Source organism: Corvus hawaiiensis, chromosome 10 (assembly GCF_020740725.1).
Source record: "Corvus hawaiiensis isolate bCorHaw1 chromosome 10, bCorHaw1.pri.cur, whole genome shotgun sequence".
Lineage (NCBI taxonomy): Eukaryota > Metazoa > Chordata > Aves > Passeriformes > Corvidae > Corvus > Corvus hawaiiensis.
In genome coordinates, this window is record NC_063222.1 from 19,765,680 (window position 1) to 19,784,453 (window position 18,774).

The window sequence follows — 18,774 nt, forward strand, 5'->3', positions numbered from 1 at the left end:
ACCAGCCTTGCGGTTCCTCCCCACACCTCTGCTTCCCTCATTCAGGGAATGTCCATCCAGACATATCATCCCCCGCTCCCCTCCCTCGGGATGTCTCACCTCCCCCGCGTCCCCAGCCTTGGAGTCACCCCCCCACCGCTCCAGATCCCACCTCTCCCCCCGCCCCGACACCGCGAAGGACCCGGAACTGCTGGAGTAAGTGGAAACTGCTTTTAATCGTTAAATAAACTCGGCGACAGCCACCCACAGCTGAAGGCACCAGAGTCCCCGCTGCCGCCCGCTGGTCCCAGCAGAAGTGGATGGGGAAGCCAAGCTGGACTGGGAGAGGACAAGGGAAGAGCGGAGCCGGGTGGCCCCCAGCCTCCATCTCCGGCAGGTTGTTGGGCAGGAGCAGGGGGATCTTGGCTCTGGTGCTTTCCCTGGGGCCCCTTTGACCTGCCCGCCTGAGGCGGGGGGCGCAGCGCAGAGGACACTGAGCTGTGCCCGACTCAAGCACATCAGGGTTGGGGGGCAGAGCTGCGTTTTGGGGGTGCTACAGCCTCTCTGCCGGCCGTGTTCAGCCCCAAGCTGTGGATGGGGCTGCGGTGGGTGCCTGGTGTGGGGCCGTGTGTGCCGGGGAGGGTGCAGAAGTGGGGTGTGCATAGTGAGCACAGGAGCGGGACTTCTCTCTGCCCGTGGCCAGCTCCGGCAGCCACTGAGGTCTGGGGAGGGGGGGCACAGCAGAGCATCATCCCCTCTGTCCCCAGCACCCTCCCCCTTCCTACCACACCTCACAGTGCTTGCCGGGGTTCATGGGGGAGCCCAGGGGGCAGCCGAAGTGTTCGACAAAGTCCCGGGAGTTGCTGAGGGTGCCGATGACACGGTACTTGTCGGGGCTGTGGGGGTCGGTCACCAGCCCTTCGTGGGAGCTCTCGGGCGTCCGGACGGAGCACCACACCTGACGGAGCAGGAGCAGCCTCAGGGATGGGGACAGAGCACCCCCCGGTGCAGGATGGGGAGCTATGGGGTGGCTCCGAGGAGCCAGGGAGGGACGGGAAGCCCATATTCTGGCTCCGCCCTACCTGCGCAAAGCCCACGAAGAAGAGCTGGTGGTTGGTGAGCCCCAGGGCTGGCAGGCGCTTCTCCTCTCCGTTCTTCTGCAGCCAGGACTTGTAAGCCTGTGGGAGAGCTGGCCTGAAGCGCCGGGGGGGGACAGACAGGCACGGGGGTCCGTGTCCCCTCCGGATGGCGGCACTCACGTTGTAGGCTGCCTTGAGCCCGCCGTTGTCGGCGATGTTCTCGCCCAGTGTCTGCCGCCCGTTGACCTTCTCGCTGTGGACGGTGTAGTGGCCGTACTGCTCTGTCATGCACGCCGTCCGGTTCTTGAAGGCCTCCAGGGAGGAGTTCTGCCACCATGGCCGCAGGTTTCCCTCTTTGTCGTACTCCCGTCCTGCAGGACCGAGCTGTGGGTTGGGGTGGGACCAGGGGAAGCCGTCCCCCTGCAGCCCCTCTGCTGCAGGGGTTCCCGAAGCAGAGTGGGGTGTGGTGGGGGAATGGCACCGGGGGATGCCGGGGGACCTGGCACCTTGGGTCCACGCCCAGGGGGAAAGGTGTCCCCCAGCCCCTGCTGTGGGCAGGCTCTGCCTGGGGCTCTGCCATGTACTTGGGTCCCCAGCCATCCCCCACTGCATTCCCACTATGCCAACCCAGATCTCTGACCCCCAATTCACTCATTGACCCCATGTTGGCTCCAGGGCTGTGGTGAAGGCGCAAAGCAGAGTGGATGTGAGAGGGACCCATCCCATGCCCTGGAGGGAGGAGGATGAGAAGGGGGCTGGGGCTGCAGACACTGTGTCCTCACCAAGCGGATGGAGCGAAAGCTGCACAGAGAAGCCGGGGGGAGGTATCGGCAGATGCCACCTGGGGAGACAGGACAATAGAAGGGGGGTGGCCGGGGGGCACGAGCACACATGACGCAATGGATGGCAAAGCGGGACCCCTGTGCACCCAGGGCACCCCTTCCCCACGCCAAGGGAAGGGACTGGGGGGGGACAGGAAGGTGACGGGGGTCGGGGCCGACGCTGCTTGTAGGCTCTCACCTTGGTCATCAAATGCATGCGTCAGCTCATGCCCCATCACCACGCCGATGCCACCAAAATTAAGGGCTCTGTGGGGCCATGGGAAAGAACCAGGTAAGTACAGGATGTGTTAATGATACTGTTGCAGCCCACCCCATCTGTGTGTGGGCACCCAATGAAACTCTGCTCCAGCTGGGACCCAGCTGGGAGTCAGTCCTGTTGGGGACATTGGTGGCCCTAAGGGGACTTTGCAGGTGGTGTTGACTGCAGGATGTAAAGCCTTGAGGGACACTCAAGCTCTCCAGGGCTTTTCTTTGTGACTGTGGGAGGCTCTGTGGTGTGCTGGCCCTGATCCAACCCATGCCTCCAGGAGGTGCCCCCCATGCCAGACTCACTTGGGGTGGTTGCGGGCGTAGAAGGGAGCCTGGAGGATCCCAGCAGGAAAGACGATCCCGTTCTTGGTGGGCAGGTAATAGGCATTGACAGTCTGTGGGGTCATGCTCCACCTGGGGCAGGGAGATGGGACAGGGAGAGGGGACAGGCAGGGAGATGGGACAGGGAGAGGGGACAGGCAGGGATGTGTCCCCTCTCACCCCAACCCCAGCACCTTCCTGTGCCATTGCCCACCACAGGGCCCTGCCCAGGGCTGACACTTTTGCCCCCATCCTGTTACCAAGGGACCCTGTCCTGGGGACAAGCTACAGCTACCACAGGTGACCTGTGCTACTACAGGTGACCTACAGTGCTGTGCTACCCCACAAGGGTGACCTCCTCCCCACTGAACCAGTGCCATCCAGGCACCCAGGACCACATCCTTCTCCCTGCCCCAAGCCCACCCCTTACTGGTCGCGGTTGGGGGGTTTCCGGAGCTGGTCAGCCATCACTTTGGCAGAGAAGTTGTAGAAGTTGAGCATATTTTGGAAGAAGGAGTCCTCAGAGACCTCGTACTGGTGAGGAAGAGGAAGGATGAGGACAGGTCCACACCCTGGCCAGGATGAACTCAGTACTGGGGTGGCTTTGCATAATGTCCCAAACAGGGACATTGCTCTACCATGGGGCCCCCCCAGAGCTTGGCATGACGAAGCCTCTCCCCAAAAGCCAGGTGCCCCCTACCCCATCGTAGACATCGTCCAGCTCCTTGTTGTCCAGAATGAAGTCAGGGAAGCCAATCATGTCGTAGATGGCATCCGCCTGCATGGGGAGAGGCCCCAGCAGTGAGATGGGGAGGCTTATCTGGGTAGGGTGAGGTTTCCCATTCACTTCCCTCCCTGGGGTCACCTTCTCCTTTGCAGCCTGCCTGGTCTTCTCGTCCATCCAGTCCAGCTGGTCCAGGGACACCTCGAAGGCTGCACGGATCTCGCTGATCATCTCTTCAGCCTGGGGAGGGGAGGGAATGAAGATGCCCTACCCCCAACAATGCCTTGGTGGGGACAGGGTGGACAGGATATAACCTCCCCAGGGCTGGGGGTCCCATTTCCCAGCTCCCCGCCTTCCAGCCCTGGGGCTTGGGTGGAACGGGATTCCCGTGGATGGTGGTGGGGAGGGGATGGGGACAGAAGTAGTCTCACGATGGCCTTGCTGTCCCGGTCAAAGGTGGCTTTGACGAAGAGGGAGCCCAGCGCAAAGCCCAGTGTGTCATCCGTATTGGAGATGCAGGTTTGCCAGCGGGGTGTGCAGGACTGTGGGAGTGAGATGAGGGTCAGTGAGACCCCCAGCCCACTCCCCTGCTCCCCTGCCTTCACCCAGCCTGGCTCTGCCTCCTCATCAGAGGGGAGATGCGCAGCAGCAAAACCCCCATCCCAAAAGATGGTCCCTGGGTTCCCTCCGAAGCATCCAGGTTTTAGCATCCCAAGGGCATCTGAAGGACAGAGGAGGTCCTGGCTGCTTCCAGGCTGAGGGCAGAGGATTCTGATCCCAGGGCCCTCCGTTACCTTCCTGGTGCCATAGAGTGTCTCCAGCAGCCTCTCCTGGGCTGTTTCGAAGCGCTGGTCCAGGCTGGAGGCCGTCTTCTGCACCAGGTTCCAGATCAGGTAGTTGTTCAGGATGCTGCGGGGGCAGAGAGATGCTGCAGCTCACCATGGTCTATGTCTCCAAGACACTGATGAGCCCAAAAGGTACCCCTGCCATGGGGGCCACCGCCAGGGATATGAAGGAGCCTCACCTCCTGTCAGTGTCATTGATGAGGTCAGAGACCTGCTGGAGGTAAGTGTCCCCATACACCACCACAGGCTCCGTGTCCGCCAGCTCCAGTGGGGCCAGGGCGTAGGACAGGTAATCCAGCCAGTCAATGGCAGGGGCCAGCAGCTGGAGGAGACACAGGGATGTGGCACCAGGGGCTTGGCATGGCTCTGCTGCATCCTGCTCAGCATGGAGGGGATCTCCTGGGGCAGGAACTGTGTTTTCTGGGAAGGACCCGAAGTCCCTCACCACTCCAGATCCTTCTCTGCACCCAAGCACCCCTCCTGCTGCTCTTAATGCTGCAGGACAAGGAGGGGACCCCTGGACCCCACAATGCGAGGCGGCAGGTTCCCCCAAATGGTAACAACTGGGGGGGATGGGCACTACTCTTCAACACCCAGTGCATGTCCCGCAGCAGATGGGGCTGCCCAGAGTGTCCCAGAGTGGGGACAGCAATAGGCACAGACCCCTCGGTGCCCTCTGGATGTCTCCCCATATATCCCAGAAGGGTGTCCCCAGGCTGCTCTGGGCCATGCCCACCTGCAGCTCGGCGATGCTCATCTTGTGGTAGATCTTCTCATCATCCCGCCGCTCAGCCTGGGGCACGGTGATGTTGGCCAGCTGGGTTTCGAAGTCCAGCACCTGCTGCATCTGGAGGCGGGTGGGCTCCAGGGTGCCCCCCAGCAGCGTGCCCAGCTCCACCATGTAGTCCAGGTATGCTGCCAGAACCTGTGGGACCCCAAGCCTTGCCTCAGTGCTGACCACAGCTCATTCCACCTCCCTGGGGTGGGCACCCAATAGGCAGGATGGAGATGCCAGGTTCGTCCCAGTGCTGCTCGAATCCCATTCTAGTGGATTTCCCCTGATTACAGTTGGCAGCATGCCCAGCACCCAGCCTCACCTTCTCATTTGCAGTCTTGTTCAGATAGTAATCCCGGGATGGGAGGAAAAGCCCCGACTGGTCCACCTGAGGGGAGAGAGAGGCAGCACAGATATTCCGGTGTCCCCCGGTGTCTGCCACCCCTGGGTGCCCAGGTGCCAACCTGGATGATGTTGCTGTTGGAGCTCTTGGAGTCTGCACCCACATACACCGTGAAGAAGGGAGTTGCCCGGTATGTGCCTGACACGCTCTTGAGCACCTCCATGAAGCTGGTTTGGTTCCAGGAGCCAGTGATGTTCCATCCCCCAATCTGCCAGCAGACAGAGCCGGCACCTCAAGGAGGGATGGGATGCAACCCCAAGGGCTGTTCCCTCCCCGGTTACATGAAGAGCTGAGCAGGAGGTGTGCTGGGCTGAGCCCTGACAGCTCGGCTCACGTGTGGGTGTCTGCCCACCTTGTCGATGAGCTCCATAAGGGGCTGGGAGCCCAGCTCCTCTATCCTCTGCTCCTTGAGGCAGGACAGGTAGTACCGCTGGGTCTTCCGCTCTGCCTCGCTGCTGGAGTTGAAGGTGGCGTTTTCTGCGAGAGGCTGTGGGTCAGCCCCAGTGACACAGGGGTCACCCCCTCCGTGTTTGTGACCCCTTGGTGCCCACCTAGGAGATGCTTCATGATGGCCTGATTCTGGTCCCAGATGCTGTTGAAGGTGCTCCACTTGGAGCGCCCGTTGGGCAGCGGGTTCCTCTTAATCCAGCCCCCGCACGAGTACTGGTAGAAGTCCTGGCATGGGTCCATCTCTGTATCCAGGGCCTCCAGGATCTTGCTGGCCACCCGGACACAGGCATCCGTCAGGCACGTGCTGTGAGAGGGATCTGGCAGGGAAGGCATGCCTGGGGCTGGGCGAGTGTACTGGGGAAACTGAGGCACGGAGCGGGGCCAAGCCCTGTCTGTACCCCAGGATGGGCAGAGCACCTGGAGCAGGCACCCTGGGCTGACCCAGCACTCCTCATCCTCCCGTGTCCTCCAGGGTGTGGGGACACCACTGCCAAGGCTCCCTACCTCTGCGGTACTGAATGGCCAGAGTGACGACGGCGACGCTGAGCAGCAGGGCCAGGGAGACGGCGACGGCGCAGAGCACCAGCTCCAGCTGGCTGCGCGAGGCCAGGCGGCTCAGCAGCGTCCCCGGCCCCTTCCGAAACCCCACCTGGGCAGGAGCAGGACCTGCCATCGCACCATGGGGGGGGCGAACATCACTGCCCCCCCTTCCCTCCCCGCCGCTGCCCAGTGCACGCGTGGCTGCATGAGGAGATGGGGACCAGGGCATCTCTCCCCACCAGCCCTGGCAAGCCGGTGGTGGGTGCTGGCATCCCCGCCCGAGCCACAAGGAAGGACGATCGTCCAGGCACACGCTGTGCCGCATTTTGGCTGACTCCCAGTACATCCCTGGGGACAGCCAGGTCTGGCTTGGCTCCCAACCCTGCTCCCACTGCCCACCTGGTTGCAGGCAGGCCCCAGAGGGTGAGGAGGGGGGCTAGGGAGGATGGAGAGGGGAAGGATGGAGGAGCCGGGGCAGACCTCACCTCCACGCTGTCGGGAGAGGCGCTGCCATCTCCCGCTGGCTCCGGCCCCTCCTCGTCCTGCAGCGTGGCGCGCTTGTAGTTGGGCATCTGCTACGGGAGGGAGCGGGCTGGAACAGGGGCGTGGGGGGAGCTGTTCCCCGCCCTGCCACACCCTCTGGCTCTTATGGCAGGGACCGGTGCCTGCTCAGTGAGTACACAGTGGGGCTGAGGCAGCCCCTGACCCCTCTCAGTGTGCCTGGGCTTCCCCCAGAGGTTGTCCCCAGCCCTGTGTGGCCCTGGGGAGCACAGGGAGAGCTGCTAATGAGGGTCTCAGGGGCTGTCACCGGAGCATCTCTCTGCGTAGCCATGGCAGCTGTGGGATAAGCCCTGCCGACAGGTGACACATCGCCACGGAGACATGGTCCCCGTCACCAAGCAACCGTTTCCTAGTACTGCTGTCTCACCCCTCCTCTCCTGACTGGAACTTTCCATGCAGATGTGCACAGGTCTGAAACATCTGGAAGTGCTTCCAGCCCCATCCTGGCTCCGGGGGTGACCAGGACTCAGGACAGAGTGTGCGAGGGGAGAAGGGGCACTCCAGTGTGTACCAGCCATCAGGGCAGGGTCCTCCTTACTCCTGACCTCGCAAGGCAGCTTGCACAGATCCAGCCGTGAGGGCTGCTGAGGACTCAGCCAAGAGGGAGGTGGTGGAGTTGAGCCAGCAGCATTGGAGGGGGGGGGGGGGGGATAAGCTAGAAGAAAATGCTAGAGGTTTTGGTGGAAGAGAATCAGCAATGCTGCCAGTTGTGAGCTATCCTTAGGCTTCAGAGTTAACGCCTGGGTGGGTTGCAGCTCACCCTCCAGTCCGTGCTGCAGACTAAAGTGAATGCCCAGGGCTGCCTGCAGGGCTGCTGTCGTGGACCAGGAAGGAGCTGGGGCGAGACGGATGATGGGCAGGGGGGAAAGCAGAGAGTGCCTCATGCCCAGCTCTGCCACACTGCTGGGATGGGGAGGGGGCATCGCCAAGGGCTGCAGCAGGAGGGTGGGATTGACAGTTGGCAGGAGCCCCCCACCGAGTTGGGCTCCTGGAGGATGCTGGCATTAGGAGGGATTGCTCAGCATCCTGTAGGAGCTTGGCCAGCCAGGCCCCCCCACCACCCCAGCTCCCCTCAGCATCCTCCTTTCCCCTTTTGGGTGGTCCTCATCCTGGGCAGTAGCCAGCACCCCCTCTCCAGCATCTTCTCTGCGCATCCTCAAGGCAGGAGCCTGTTTCTGGGGCTCTTCCTACCTCCTCTGTAGATCTGAGATCTGTGGGGACAGAGCCCCCTGCCCCTTCCAGAGGTGCTGTCTTGAGGGTCACCCTATGAGCTGCATTACTGTACCCCGGGTACGCTTCATGCCTCGGTGGAGCGGGGTTTGTGGGGCCGTGCTGAACCACCCCAGTTCCCTCTGTCCGATCCTAGGCAGGGATTTGGGGGGGGGGGGGGGGGGGGGGTCGTCCTTCTTCCTCCACCATGGGGGAGAACGACCCTCTAGCCACTCAGTTCCCTTAGCCCCGGCACCACACAGCCCTTGAATCCCATAGGCTCTCGCCGCCCCCTGTAATCCACCAGTCCCCTCGCCCTCCCTCCCTCTGGTTTCCGAAGCCCCCGCAGCCCTTCCATCTCCTTGAGCTCTCCAGCCCCCGGGCTCTCCTGTGCTCCGACCCCCTCTTGTCCCCCTCGCCAAGCCCCTCGCTGCTGCCCTCCGTCCTCCCCTCCTCTTGCCCCCCTCCCTGCCGCGCCGCTGCCCCGGGCACTCACGGCGTGTCCAAGCTCCTGTAGGGCCACGTTCATCCTGGCCATCCCGGGCCGCCTCCCGCCTAGCTCCGCTCCCCGCCCGGGCCGCGCCGGGCCCCCGCTGCCGCCGCAGCGCCGCCTGCCTCCGCCGCCGCCATGGCCCGCACCGGGCGCCGCGCTGCCGCCAAGACAGGCACCGGGGCCGGGCAGGGATGGGGTCGGGCAGAGATGGGGCCGCGCCGGAGGGATGGAGCCGCAGGAGCTGAGATCGGCGGCGCGCGGACCGCAAGCACCGGGCGGGGGCGACGGAGGCCGGCGGCCCGGGAGGGGCTGGAGCGGAGACCCCGGTGCCCAGCCCGGTCGCCCCGCTCCGCTCCACTCGGCCTGGCCCCGCCACCAAGGTGATCGCCGTGCGCACGGGAGGAGCTTCGCACCGGCACCCGCACTGGTATCTGCACCGGCACCGCCACTCGCACCCCCAGAGAGCCGCAAAAGCACCGGGGCGGTGAGCCGCAAAGGCACCCGCAGCCGCCCTCACGACACTGGCACTCGGACCGGCGCCCACACCGGCACGGGCAGCAGAACTCGGGCTCACACGCGGCTGCCCGCAACGGGCACCGGCACACGGACACAGGGACACAAGGACCGGCTCCTGTCTTCAGCACTCAGAGGGGCACCCCAGCGCCGCACGGTACTGGTCACTGGCACCGGCAGCGGGTAGTAATGGTGCACAGCCGCAGCGGCACCCCCTGCTCCGGTACCCGGGCACACATCCCAGTGCACCGGCGCCCGCACAGGTGGATGCACACACGCACACTGACACCCCATCCCCGGTACCTAGAGGATGGCACCCCGATGTCACCCTCAGGCCCATGCCACAGCACACGCACACAGGGGTGCACAGCCATGGTCAGAGCCTTGGTGGTGAGCGAGGGGAAGGCCGTGGCTGTGCACAACCTCACACCTTGCCTTGACAGTTCCCAACCCTGTGTGACCACCTGTCCGGGACAGGCCGTCACTGCAGGTCACCCGCTCGGTGCCCGGGGTGCTGCTGCACAGGGGGTGAAAGTGCCCCCCGGGGTGCCTGGCGGGACTGTCGTGCCCAAGCTGTGGAGCCGGGCACACAGCATGGCACGTGTGAGCAGCAGGGGTGTGTGTGCACACAGGTAGTGGGGCACCAGGGTGCCCACGGGTGTCTGTGACATATGGGGGCCACGGCAAGCCTGCCAGCAGTACTACTTCACTTGCCCAGGTCGGGTGGCAGCGTGGCCCATGCCAGGGCGGCGGAGCCCCGGCTCTCCAGCTGCCAGTGCCGTTGCCGGTATCAGCGTCAGTGCCGGTGCCGCTGTCAATACTGGTGCGTCAGTGTCAGTGCCGGTACCGGTGTCGGTGTCAGTGCTGGTGCCAGTGCCGATGCCGGCGTCAGTGTAGGTGCCCGTGTCGGTGTCGGTGTCGGTGTCGGTGTCGGTGCCGGTGTCGGTGTCGGTGTCACTGTCAGAGTCGGTGCCGGTGCCGATGTCCCCGCACGTGGGGCCGCCCCGCCCCTGGCCCCGCCCCCGGCGCGCGGCGGTGCCGTCACGGCGTTGCGCAGGCGCGGTGCGGCGGAAGCGCGGCCGGGCGAACATGGACGCGGGCGGTGGCGGCGGGCAGAGCCGGGTGCAGGGCGGCCCCGGGGCAGGCGGCGACGAGAAGCCCACGCCGCCTTGGGGCCGGGACCGCCGGGACCCGCCCGCCGGGCCCGAAAAGGAGCAGGAGCTGGTGAGTGCCGCCGCGCCGCGGGCCGCAGCTGAGTCACGGCCCATTCGGGCCCGCGTCACCGGCGGGGCAGGACGTCATCCCGCGTCACGGGGTTGGCCGGCATCCCTCCGGGAACGGGACGTCATCCCACGTCGCGGGGGCGGCCAGCGTCCCTCCGGGGACTCCCTCCAGCGGGGACGCGTGACGGCGCCGGGACGTCATGGGGTGCCCGCGTGACGCAATTGAGGGTTCCCATTTCTGGGCGGGGGCCTGGGGGTCTCAGAGGAGTGTTGGTGAGGGAAGCTGTGATGTAACCAGGGTGTGCGTGTGACGGTGGGCACTATGGAGGGGTCCCCGCTTTGCCCAGCATGGGGGTGACCTTGTCTCTGGGGCTCCCCATGGGCTGGGGGACACAGCCTGTGGGTGAAGGGGCTGCTGTCACTGGGGTGTCCCTCCGCTGGGCCATGATCTGACGTGCTGCTCTCTAATGGGTTGTTTTCATACAGCACAGAGTAATGGGGGAGGTGCATCTCACACCCCAGGAATGGATGGTTTCTTTGGGAGGGTATCCCCAGTAACGTGAGCGCTGCTCCACCCTGGCAGCACTGGGACAGGATGATGCCTTGAGCAATGAGTGTGTCACTGTCCTGGTACCCCTGTGGCTTGGGGTGACATCCCTGCCTCTGTCACACTGAGATTCACTGTGCTCTGCACCCTTAACTCTGCTTTCTCCTGTGCATTTTGGCAGTCCGAGGAGGACAAGCAGCTGCAGGATGAGCTGGAGATGCTGGTGGAGCGCCTGGGGGTAAGTCTGTGCTGTGCCCCTCAGCAAGGAGTCCTGGCCAGGATTTGACTCTCTCTGGCTCCACTTGTTCCTAGTGCAGTGGAGATGGGGGGATTTTACCTTGAGTGGGGTGGGGCCCCTCCTTGTCTGCTGTGATCTGTCCCCCAGCCTTGCTGCCAGTCTGACTTGTGCCCAAGAGACCTCTGTGTCCCTGGTGTGTAAGAGGCTTTCTGCCCTGCTGTGCCCTCCTTCTCCAGCTTTTGGGCTGAAGGAGGCAGCCCAGGGTGGGGGGCTGCTCTGCTAAGAGCCGTGGCTGTGTTTGGGGAGGGCTGACGAGGTGGTGGCTCAGGAACCAGCCCCTGACAGCCAGCTTCCCTCTGCAGGAGAAAGACACGTCACTTTACCGCCCAGCCCTGGAGGAGCTGCGGAGGCAAATCCGCTCTTCCACCACCTCCATGACCTCCGTTCCCAAACCCCTCAAGTTCCTACGGCCCCATTATGGCAAGCTGAAAGAGATCTATGAGAACATGGCTCCAGGAGAGAACAAGGTAGAAACTCTTGGCCCTACCATCCCATGTGACTGAGGGGACAGTGCTGGAGCAGGCGATCCCAGAGCCCTCTGGACCCTGGGATCTAGCAGCAGTCTCTGTGACTTGCTCCAGAGAATTATAACTTGCCAGGATGGTACCTTTGCCACCTGTGGTGGTTTGTGGGCACAGGGAGGGTGTTGTGTCCCTGGTTACCCCTGCTTCCCTGTTCCTGGCCTGTGTCTGGAGCTCTGCACTCTTCCTGCAGCGCTTTGCAGCAGACATCATTTCTGTCCTGGCCATGACCATGAGTGGGGAGCGTGAGTGTCTGAAGTACCGACTGGTGGGCTCCCAGGAGGAGCTGGCATCTTGGGGGCATGAATATGTCAGGTAAGCCTGAGTGGGACCAGAGCTTGGGGAAGGATAAGGGGTCAGGGGAATTTTCCTGGAGCGCTTTGGCTCTGGCCGGTCTGGAATGTGTCTTGACTAGCTGGTCAGGTGTTCAGCTGCCCCTGTCACACCTGCACATGTGTCACTTCATGCTCTATTCGCAGGGTTTCTAGCTGCAGAGGTCTTGCTGCCATGGCCTCTGAAATCTCTGCTCTTAACCCTGTTCCTCCTCTGGGCTTGTCCCTCGTAAGCTCTGCAGAATGTAGAGCTTCCATAAACAGCACAACCCTGGCTAACTGGGAGCAGCTGCTCTGCATTCTCATGGCTCAGTGAAACTGGTTTTTGTAGCAGTGATGCCCCTTTGTTCCTGCAGGCACTTGGCAGGAGAGGTGGCCAAGGAGTGGCAGGAGATCGATGAAGCTGACAAGGCTCAGAGGGACACACTTCTCACTCTGGTCAAGGAGATCGTCCCCTACAACATGGCCCACAACGCAGAGCATGAGGCCTGTGACCTGCTCATGGAGATAGAGCAGATGGACATGCTGGAGAAGTACATCGATGACAATGCCTACTCCAAAGTGTGCCTCTACCTGACCAGGTGAGGGGGCTTGGCAGGCTGAGGTGTTGGACAGGACCTGATCCCTGTTGGGCCAAGATTGCCTGATGTGGTTGTCACCCTCATGTCTGTCTCCTCCTTAAAGCTGTGTAAGCTATGTCCCGGAGCCCGAGAACTCGGCTCTCTTGCGCTGTGCCCTGGGCATCTTCCGCAAATTCAATCGCTACCCTGAAGCCCTGCGCCTGGCTCTGATGCTCAATGATGTGGAGCTGGTGGAGGACATCTTCACTTCCTGCAAAGATGTGTAAGCAGAGATGTTCCCTGCCCTCTGGAGCCTTTGCTTATCCTGTTGGGGCAAGGTTTCCCCATCTGGGCAGAGACAGGTTGGATCTGTCACTGCTGGAGATGTCTGGGGGTTTGGATTGAGACTCTTGTCCCTGAAATGAGGATGGGCAGGAGTGGGTCATCTCTATATGCCTTGGGCAGGGCAGGTTGGCACACTGCTTGGTGAGCCTGTGTTCGTGCTGGGGCTTGCTCGGTTCTGCGCGCTCAGGAAGCTCCTCCCCTCTGCACAGAGTTGTCCAGAAGCAGATGGCCTTTATGCTGGGCCGCCATGGGGTCTTCCTGGAGCTGAATGAGGATGTGGAGGAGTATGAGGACCTAACAGAGATCATGTCCAATGTCCAGCTCAACAGCAATTTCCTGGCCCTAGCCAGAGAGGTGAGTGTCCCAGCTGGGAAAACCACCCTGGGCTACCTCCAGCTGTGGCTGCCCTGTCTGCCAGGCTCTGTGGCAAGATTTGAGAAGAAATCCTTCATCCCTATGATCTGGGCCAGACACCTCCTGGAGAGATTGCCATTGTAGGATGTGCTGGCCAGGAGGTAACCCCCTCCTCCCTTGTTTTGCAGCTGGACATCATGGAGCCCAAAGTGCCGGACGATATTTACAAAACCCACCTGGAAAATAACCGTAAGGGCTTGTGTTGTGGCTTTTATCGTCCCTGCCTGTGGGGAGTTCCTGAGGCTGCCAAGCACCTCTGAGCCTGTGTGGTCAGATGTGTATCCTGAGGTGGGCAGATGGCCTGTTCATGGTCTCTGACCTGTGAATTTGGGCTTCTCCTTTCTGTTGGTGGTGGGACAGGTCCTTGTTCCCCTGTGGTGTGGGATGGCTGCATAATGGAGGGCTGGCAGGGCTTCTGTTGCTGCTTTCCTCACTATGATGTTTTTCCACAGGGTTTGGGGGAAGTGGTTCCCAAGTGGACTCAGCCCGGATGAATTTGGCCTCCTCCTTTGTGAATGGTTTTGTGAACGCTGCCTTTGGACAGGACAAGCTGCTGACAGATGATGGCAATAAATGGTTGTACAAGAACAAGGACCATGGTGAGCGAGCTGGCTGGGCAGGGCTGGAGGTGCCTCTGGGCTTGGGGTTACCACCCTGTCCCTTTTGCGGTGAGGGTGGCTGAGCTGGCCCATGTCCCTGGCTACCACAAGCCCCAGGCAGGGCACATCAGTTCAGGCCTGATGTGGGCCTTTCTCCCTTGGGACCACAGGGATGCTGAGTGCTGCAGCCTCACTGGGCACGATCCTGCTGTGGGACGTGGACGGGGGGCTCACGCAGATCGACAAGTACCTGTACTCCTCAGAGGATTACATCAAGGTCAGTGACAGATCCTGGCTCTGTGTCTGCGTGGGGCAGTCCTGCTGTGAGCTGGGTGTGCAGCTGGCTAGAGATTGGTCTTTGCTTTGGTCCCCTGTGCAGCTCAGTGTTGCAGTGGGGATCCTGCAACACGCATATATCAAACCAGGAGTCCCGTGGAAAGGAAATATATATGGACAGACAGATTCTTGATAGCTGTTTCAGAGAGATGTTTATTTCTCCAGCCGCATGGCCGGGGCTCTGCTGAGGAACTGTTCCAGTCACGGGACCAAGGGTCCTTCTGCCCGCGCAGGGAACACAAACCAACCAATGGGAACGAGGCTGAGCAGGGGCAGGGAAGCCCCGTGTCTGTGCCCTCAGGGCCCCTCTCCCAGGGCTACACGGCAGGGGAGGGACCCCAACACCTCACCCGTTTTATTTTAATAAAAGGAGAATGAAAACAACTGCTCAGCTCCTGCACAGAGAAGGGTTGGATGCTCTATGCTCCAGGCTTTTGAGCATCTCACAGCAAGGTGTGGATCTCTTGGGGACTGCCTGAAGCACCTTGGGGGCTCCTGTTGTCACAGAGCTACGAGCTTTGGACTGCTCAGCTGGATCCAGAGTGGTGTTGCCCACCTTGTACCAACTTGCACATCTTGGGGAGTGGGTGTGATGCGTGAGGTGACATCAGTCATTGGCTGGCAGGGAGCTTTGTGTGTTGGTGGCTAGTGTGTGATGGTGCTTCTGTCTTGCAGTCTGGAGCCCTCCTGGCCTGTGGCATTGTCAACTCAGGGGTGAAAAATGAGTGTGATCCTGCCCTGGCCCTCCTGTCTGACTATGTCCTCCACAACAGCAACACCATGAGGATTGGAGCCATTTTTGGGTAAGGGCCTGGCCTCAGCCTGCCTGTGCTGCACAGGGTGCAGCTCCTCCCTCACACCCCTCTGGACTCTCTGCAGGCTGGGACTGGCGTATGCAGGCTCCAACCGTGAGGATGTCCTGACTTTGTTGCTACCTGTGATGGGAGACTCCAAGTCCAGCATGGAGGTAGGCGGTGAGGCAGGGTTTGCCTGTGATTCCTGCTTCCCCATCCAGTGCCCCTGGAATACAGATGCTGTGCCAGAAGAGCATGACCTTATTTTCCTTATCTGAGCTGCTGCCACAATGGGATTGCAGCTGATTTAGGAGTGTAGGAAACCATCAGGTCTCCCAGTAGCCCAGATTTGCACAGGAAGTGGAGACCAAGGGTACCTAGTGCTGTGGGCCAGCTTACTCTGAGCTGTCCCTGTGTATGACACGGCTCCTTTCCCCTTCACCAGGTGGCTGGTGTGACCGCCCTGGCCTGTGGGATGATATCAGTGGGCTCCTGCAATGGGGATGTCACCTCGACCATCCTCCAGACCATCATGGAGAAATCAGAGACAGAACTGAAGGACACGTACGCCCGGTGGCTGCCACTTGGCCTGGGCTTGAACCACTTGGGTAAGGCTGGGCAGTGCCAGTGGCTCATGGGTTGGGGGATAGGTTGGGAGCACCCCTCCACCACTGTCCTTTAACCACCATGACACCACCATAACCACCGTTCTTTCCTTGACAGGGAAGGGAGAGGCAATTGAGGCCATCTTGGCAGCGCTGGAGGTGGTGTCAGAGCCATTCCGCAGCTTTGCCAACACACTGGTGGATATCTGTGCCTACGCAGGTGAGTTGGGCTGGTTGGGGTCGGGGGAGGCAGGAGCAGGTCCAGGGCTCTCTGCCTGCTGATCCTAGTCCTCCACTTTCCCTCCAGGCTCAGGGAATGTCTTGAAGGTGCAACAGCTCCTGCACATCTGCAGTGAGCATTTTGACTCCAAGGAGAAAGAGGAGGACAAGGACAAAAAGGACAAGAAAGAGAAGGAGAAGAAGGAGAGCTCAGCTGACATGGGGGCTCATCAGGTGGGGAAATGGCTAGGATGTGTGTTCCTGGAGCAGGAACTTGCTTTGGAGGGTCATTGTGGTGTCAGAGCTGAAGGAAAACAGCTCTCCGCAGGATCCCCTGCTCACCCTGTCCCCCTAGGCTTGGGGTGGGCACAGAGATTTAAGAACTTGGTAATTGGGCTGGGTGCTCCCTGCCTAATGCTCAGTGCCTGTGTCCCTGCAGGGCGTAGCGGTGTTGGGGATTGCGCTCATTGCCATGGGTGAGGAGATTGGTGCAGAGATGGGCCTGCGCACGTTCGGCCACCTGGTGAGTGTCACCAGGGGGACAGCACAGAGCTGGGAAGGGACCTCGGAGCAGAAACTGTTTATTGCCTCACATCTCAGTAGAGCTTGCTGCGCTTGGTAATCTGGGTCTAACACCCACCTCCCCTCTGTGCAGCTGCGGTATGGGGAGCCCACCCTCCGCCGTGCTGTGCCCCTGGCCCTGGCTCTTATCTCAGTCTCCAATCCCCGGCTCAACATCCTTGATACCCTCAGCAAGTTCTCCCACGACGCTGACCCCGAGGTCTCCTACAACTCCATCTTTGCCATGGGCATGGTGGGCAGTGGTAAGCCTGGGGACAGCTTGGTTTGGGGTTTGTCGGGGGAGAAGGTGGGAGACCCGTGCCTTGTACACTACTCTTGCCTGCACCTCCTTGTCCCCAGGTACCAACAACGCCCGGCTGGCAGCGATGCTGCGGCAGCTGGCCCAGTACCACGCCAAGGACCCCAACAACCTCTTCATGGTGCGGTTGGCCCAGGTGATGATACCGTGCTCACTGCTTGTGTGTGGAAGGGGAAGGTTGGGGTCCCTGTCCTGGGGATGTCACCCTCCTGAGGGCAGGGCTGGGAGTCCCAGGAGTTACTCCATCATTCTTTCATGTGCTTTCTCTGCCACACTAGGGCCTGACTCATCTGGGCAAGGGGACACTCACCCTATGCCCATACCACAGTGATCGCCAGCTCATGAGCCAGGTGGCTGTGGCTGGGCTGCTGACTGTCCTCGTGTCCTTCCTGGATGTGCGCAACAGTGAGTTGTGTGGGCTCTGTCCCCCCAGTCCTCTCTGCCCCACAGGGTGGGCATAGCTCAGCCTCTTTACTTCTGTCTCCCCTCCAGTTATCCTGGGCAAGTCCCACTACGTTCTCTATGGCCTTGTTGCTGCCATGCAGCCCCGCATGCTGGTCACCTTCGACGAGGAGCTGCGGCCTCTGCCCGTGTCGGTTCGGGTAGGACAGGTAAGGGGCAGCCAGGGCTGGACAGGGGGTGCTCTGGTGTCCCTGTGTGTCCCTGGCATTGACCTTGCTCTTCTCTCACAGGCTGTGGATGTGGTGGGCCAGGCAGGCAAGCCCAAAACCATCACTGGCTTCCAGACTCACACAACACCGGTGCTGCTGGCACATGGAGAGCGGGCAGAGCTGGCCACAGAGGAGCACGTGCCTGTGACACCCATCCTAGAGGGGTTTGTTATCCTACGCAAGAACCCCAACTATGATGTTTGAGCCAAGGGGAAGCTGGGGGGGTTGGGTAGGTGGTTTGGGAGGGGAGGGAAAAAACCTAGTTTGTTTTTGTTACTGAGAGTCAAGGAAATAAACTATGCGGAGACTCTAATGCTGCTCTCCTTGTGCTGGAAGTGTGGGCTGGGCTCTCATCCCTTTGGGTGTGCCTGTGGCTCATGGAAGCTGGGCACAGTGCAGACCCCAAGATGCGGGGCGTGAACATAAGAGTCGTGGAGTGCCATGGGTACTCGTAAATTTCAGCATCTAACTGTGCCCTGTGTGTGTGTGCCTGGCACAGCCACATGTGCTTGGAGTGTGCAACTCCCCTTTAGCCTGGAGGGCCTGTACCTGACTGGGACTGCCCTCGTGGGGGGTCTTGGCTGGCAACTCTGAGCTTTCAACTGCCCTTCCAGATGCACTGGGCTCTGCCATCATTTGGTGCTGCTCCAGAGCGGGCACTGGGGTTAAAAGCAGCTGGGGAGGGGGAGATGGAAGCCACATGGGAAGTATTTTTAGCAAAGAGGAAAGCCCTGTCCTGTTTCCAAACTTGACCATGTCTGGACCCTGCTGTGCCCGAGCTAGGCGGGCAGGGGGAGGCTGTGTCTGAGTGGGAGTGCGGTGCTGGATGGACAGTGGAATGGGTGTGTGGTGCTGAGTCCCAAGGGGAGTGGGATGCGTGCAGGGTAGGGATAAGGTGCTGCATCCTGCAGGGTACAAGGTGAGGACCATGTCCCCTGTGGGTGGGAGGTGCTGGGTGGGTTCTGGGCAGGTGCAGCTCCTGGCCGTAGGAGGGGTGGGTGCTGGATGGGTGCAAGTCCCGCGTGAGAGCAGACCCCGGGTGGATGCTGGTCCCGAGAAGGTGCTGGTGCACGGGGCTGCGGCCACGGATGTGGCCGAGGGTGGATGGAGCACGGGTGGGTGCAGGCCGGGGCAATGTCAAGTTCTGGGTGGGGGGAGGTCCTGGGTGAGGCCGGGTCCTGGTGATGCCAAGCACCGAATGGGTGCGAGTGCCGCGGGTACCGATCCCTGGGTGGCTGTGGGTCCCGGGTGGTGTCAGGCGCGTGGCGACTGCGTGTCCCGAACGGTGCCGGTGCCAGGTGCGCCCAGTCGCCACATGACCGTCCACGGGGTGCGCGGCGGAGGGACGAGACGGCGGGCGCGGCCGTCGGGAGAAGGCGCAGCCATGCGGACCCCGGCCTCCTCCGGGACGCGCGGGGCTCGCCCCGCCCCACCACGTGACCGCAGC

General features: G+C 61.7%; 2 protein-coding genes across 6 annotated transcripts; one reads left to right on the forward strand and one right to left on the reverse strand.

The window, feature by feature from the left end:
- Positions 1-196: 196 nt before the first annotated feature.
- Positions 197-8,581, reverse strand: ECE2 (endothelin converting enzyme 2). 5 transcript variants are annotated; one of them, XM_048314670.1, is made up of 19 exons: positions 8,474-8,581; positions 6,693-6,779; positions 6,172-6,316; positions 5,769-5,984; positions 5,570-5,694; positions 5,279-5,425; positions 5,137-5,202; positions 4,776-4,964; positions 4,219-4,361; positions 3,989-4,103; positions 3,626-3,736; positions 3,336-3,434; positions 3,171-3,248; positions 2,901-3,004; positions 2,453-2,563; positions 2,079-2,146; positions 1,239-1,429; positions 1,062-1,157; positions 197-937 (listed from the first exon to the last, which is right to left on the reverse strand). In XM_048314670.1, exons 1-19 carry the CDS (start codon positions 8,513-8,515, stop codon positions 761-763), a joined length of 2,310 nt encoding a protein of 769 aa, XP_048170627.1. In that variant the 5' UTR covers positions 8,516-8,581; the 3' UTR covers positions 197-760. The 5 variants fall into 5 exon arrangements, 3 of the variants coding, with proteins under 3 accessions (XP_048170627.1, XP_048170626.1, XP_048170628.1); XM_048314669.1 differs by having other exon boundaries at positions 6,693-6,782; positions 8,474-8,576; XR_007205762.1 differs by lacking the exon at positions 197-937 and adding an exon at positions 1,841-1,899 and having other exon boundaries at positions 1,066-1,157; positions 6,693-6,782; positions 8,474-8,579.
- Positions 8,582-10,052: 1,471 nt separating this feature from the next.
- Positions 10,053-17,640, forward strand: PSMD2 (proteasome 26S subunit ubiquitin receptor, non-ATPase 2). The gene is made up of 21 exons (XM_048314818.1): positions 10,053-10,207; positions 10,935-10,991; positions 11,354-11,518; positions 11,766-11,887; positions 12,261-12,485; positions 12,589-12,747; positions 13,019-13,163; positions 13,352-13,412; positions 13,676-13,822; positions 13,993-14,099; positions 14,834-14,961; positions 15,038-15,125; positions 15,398-15,560; positions 15,676-15,777; positions 15,865-16,010; positions 16,216-16,299; positions 16,432-16,600; positions 16,698-16,792; positions 16,935-17,061; positions 17,149-17,267; positions 17,349-17,640. The coding sequence occupies exons 1-21, from the start codon at positions 10,073-10,075 to the stop codon at positions 17,529-17,531; spliced, it is 2,727 nt and encodes a 908-aa protein (XP_048170775.1). The 5' UTR covers positions 10,053-10,072; the 3' UTR covers positions 17,532-17,640.
- Positions 17,641-18,774: the final 1,134 nt, after the last annotated feature.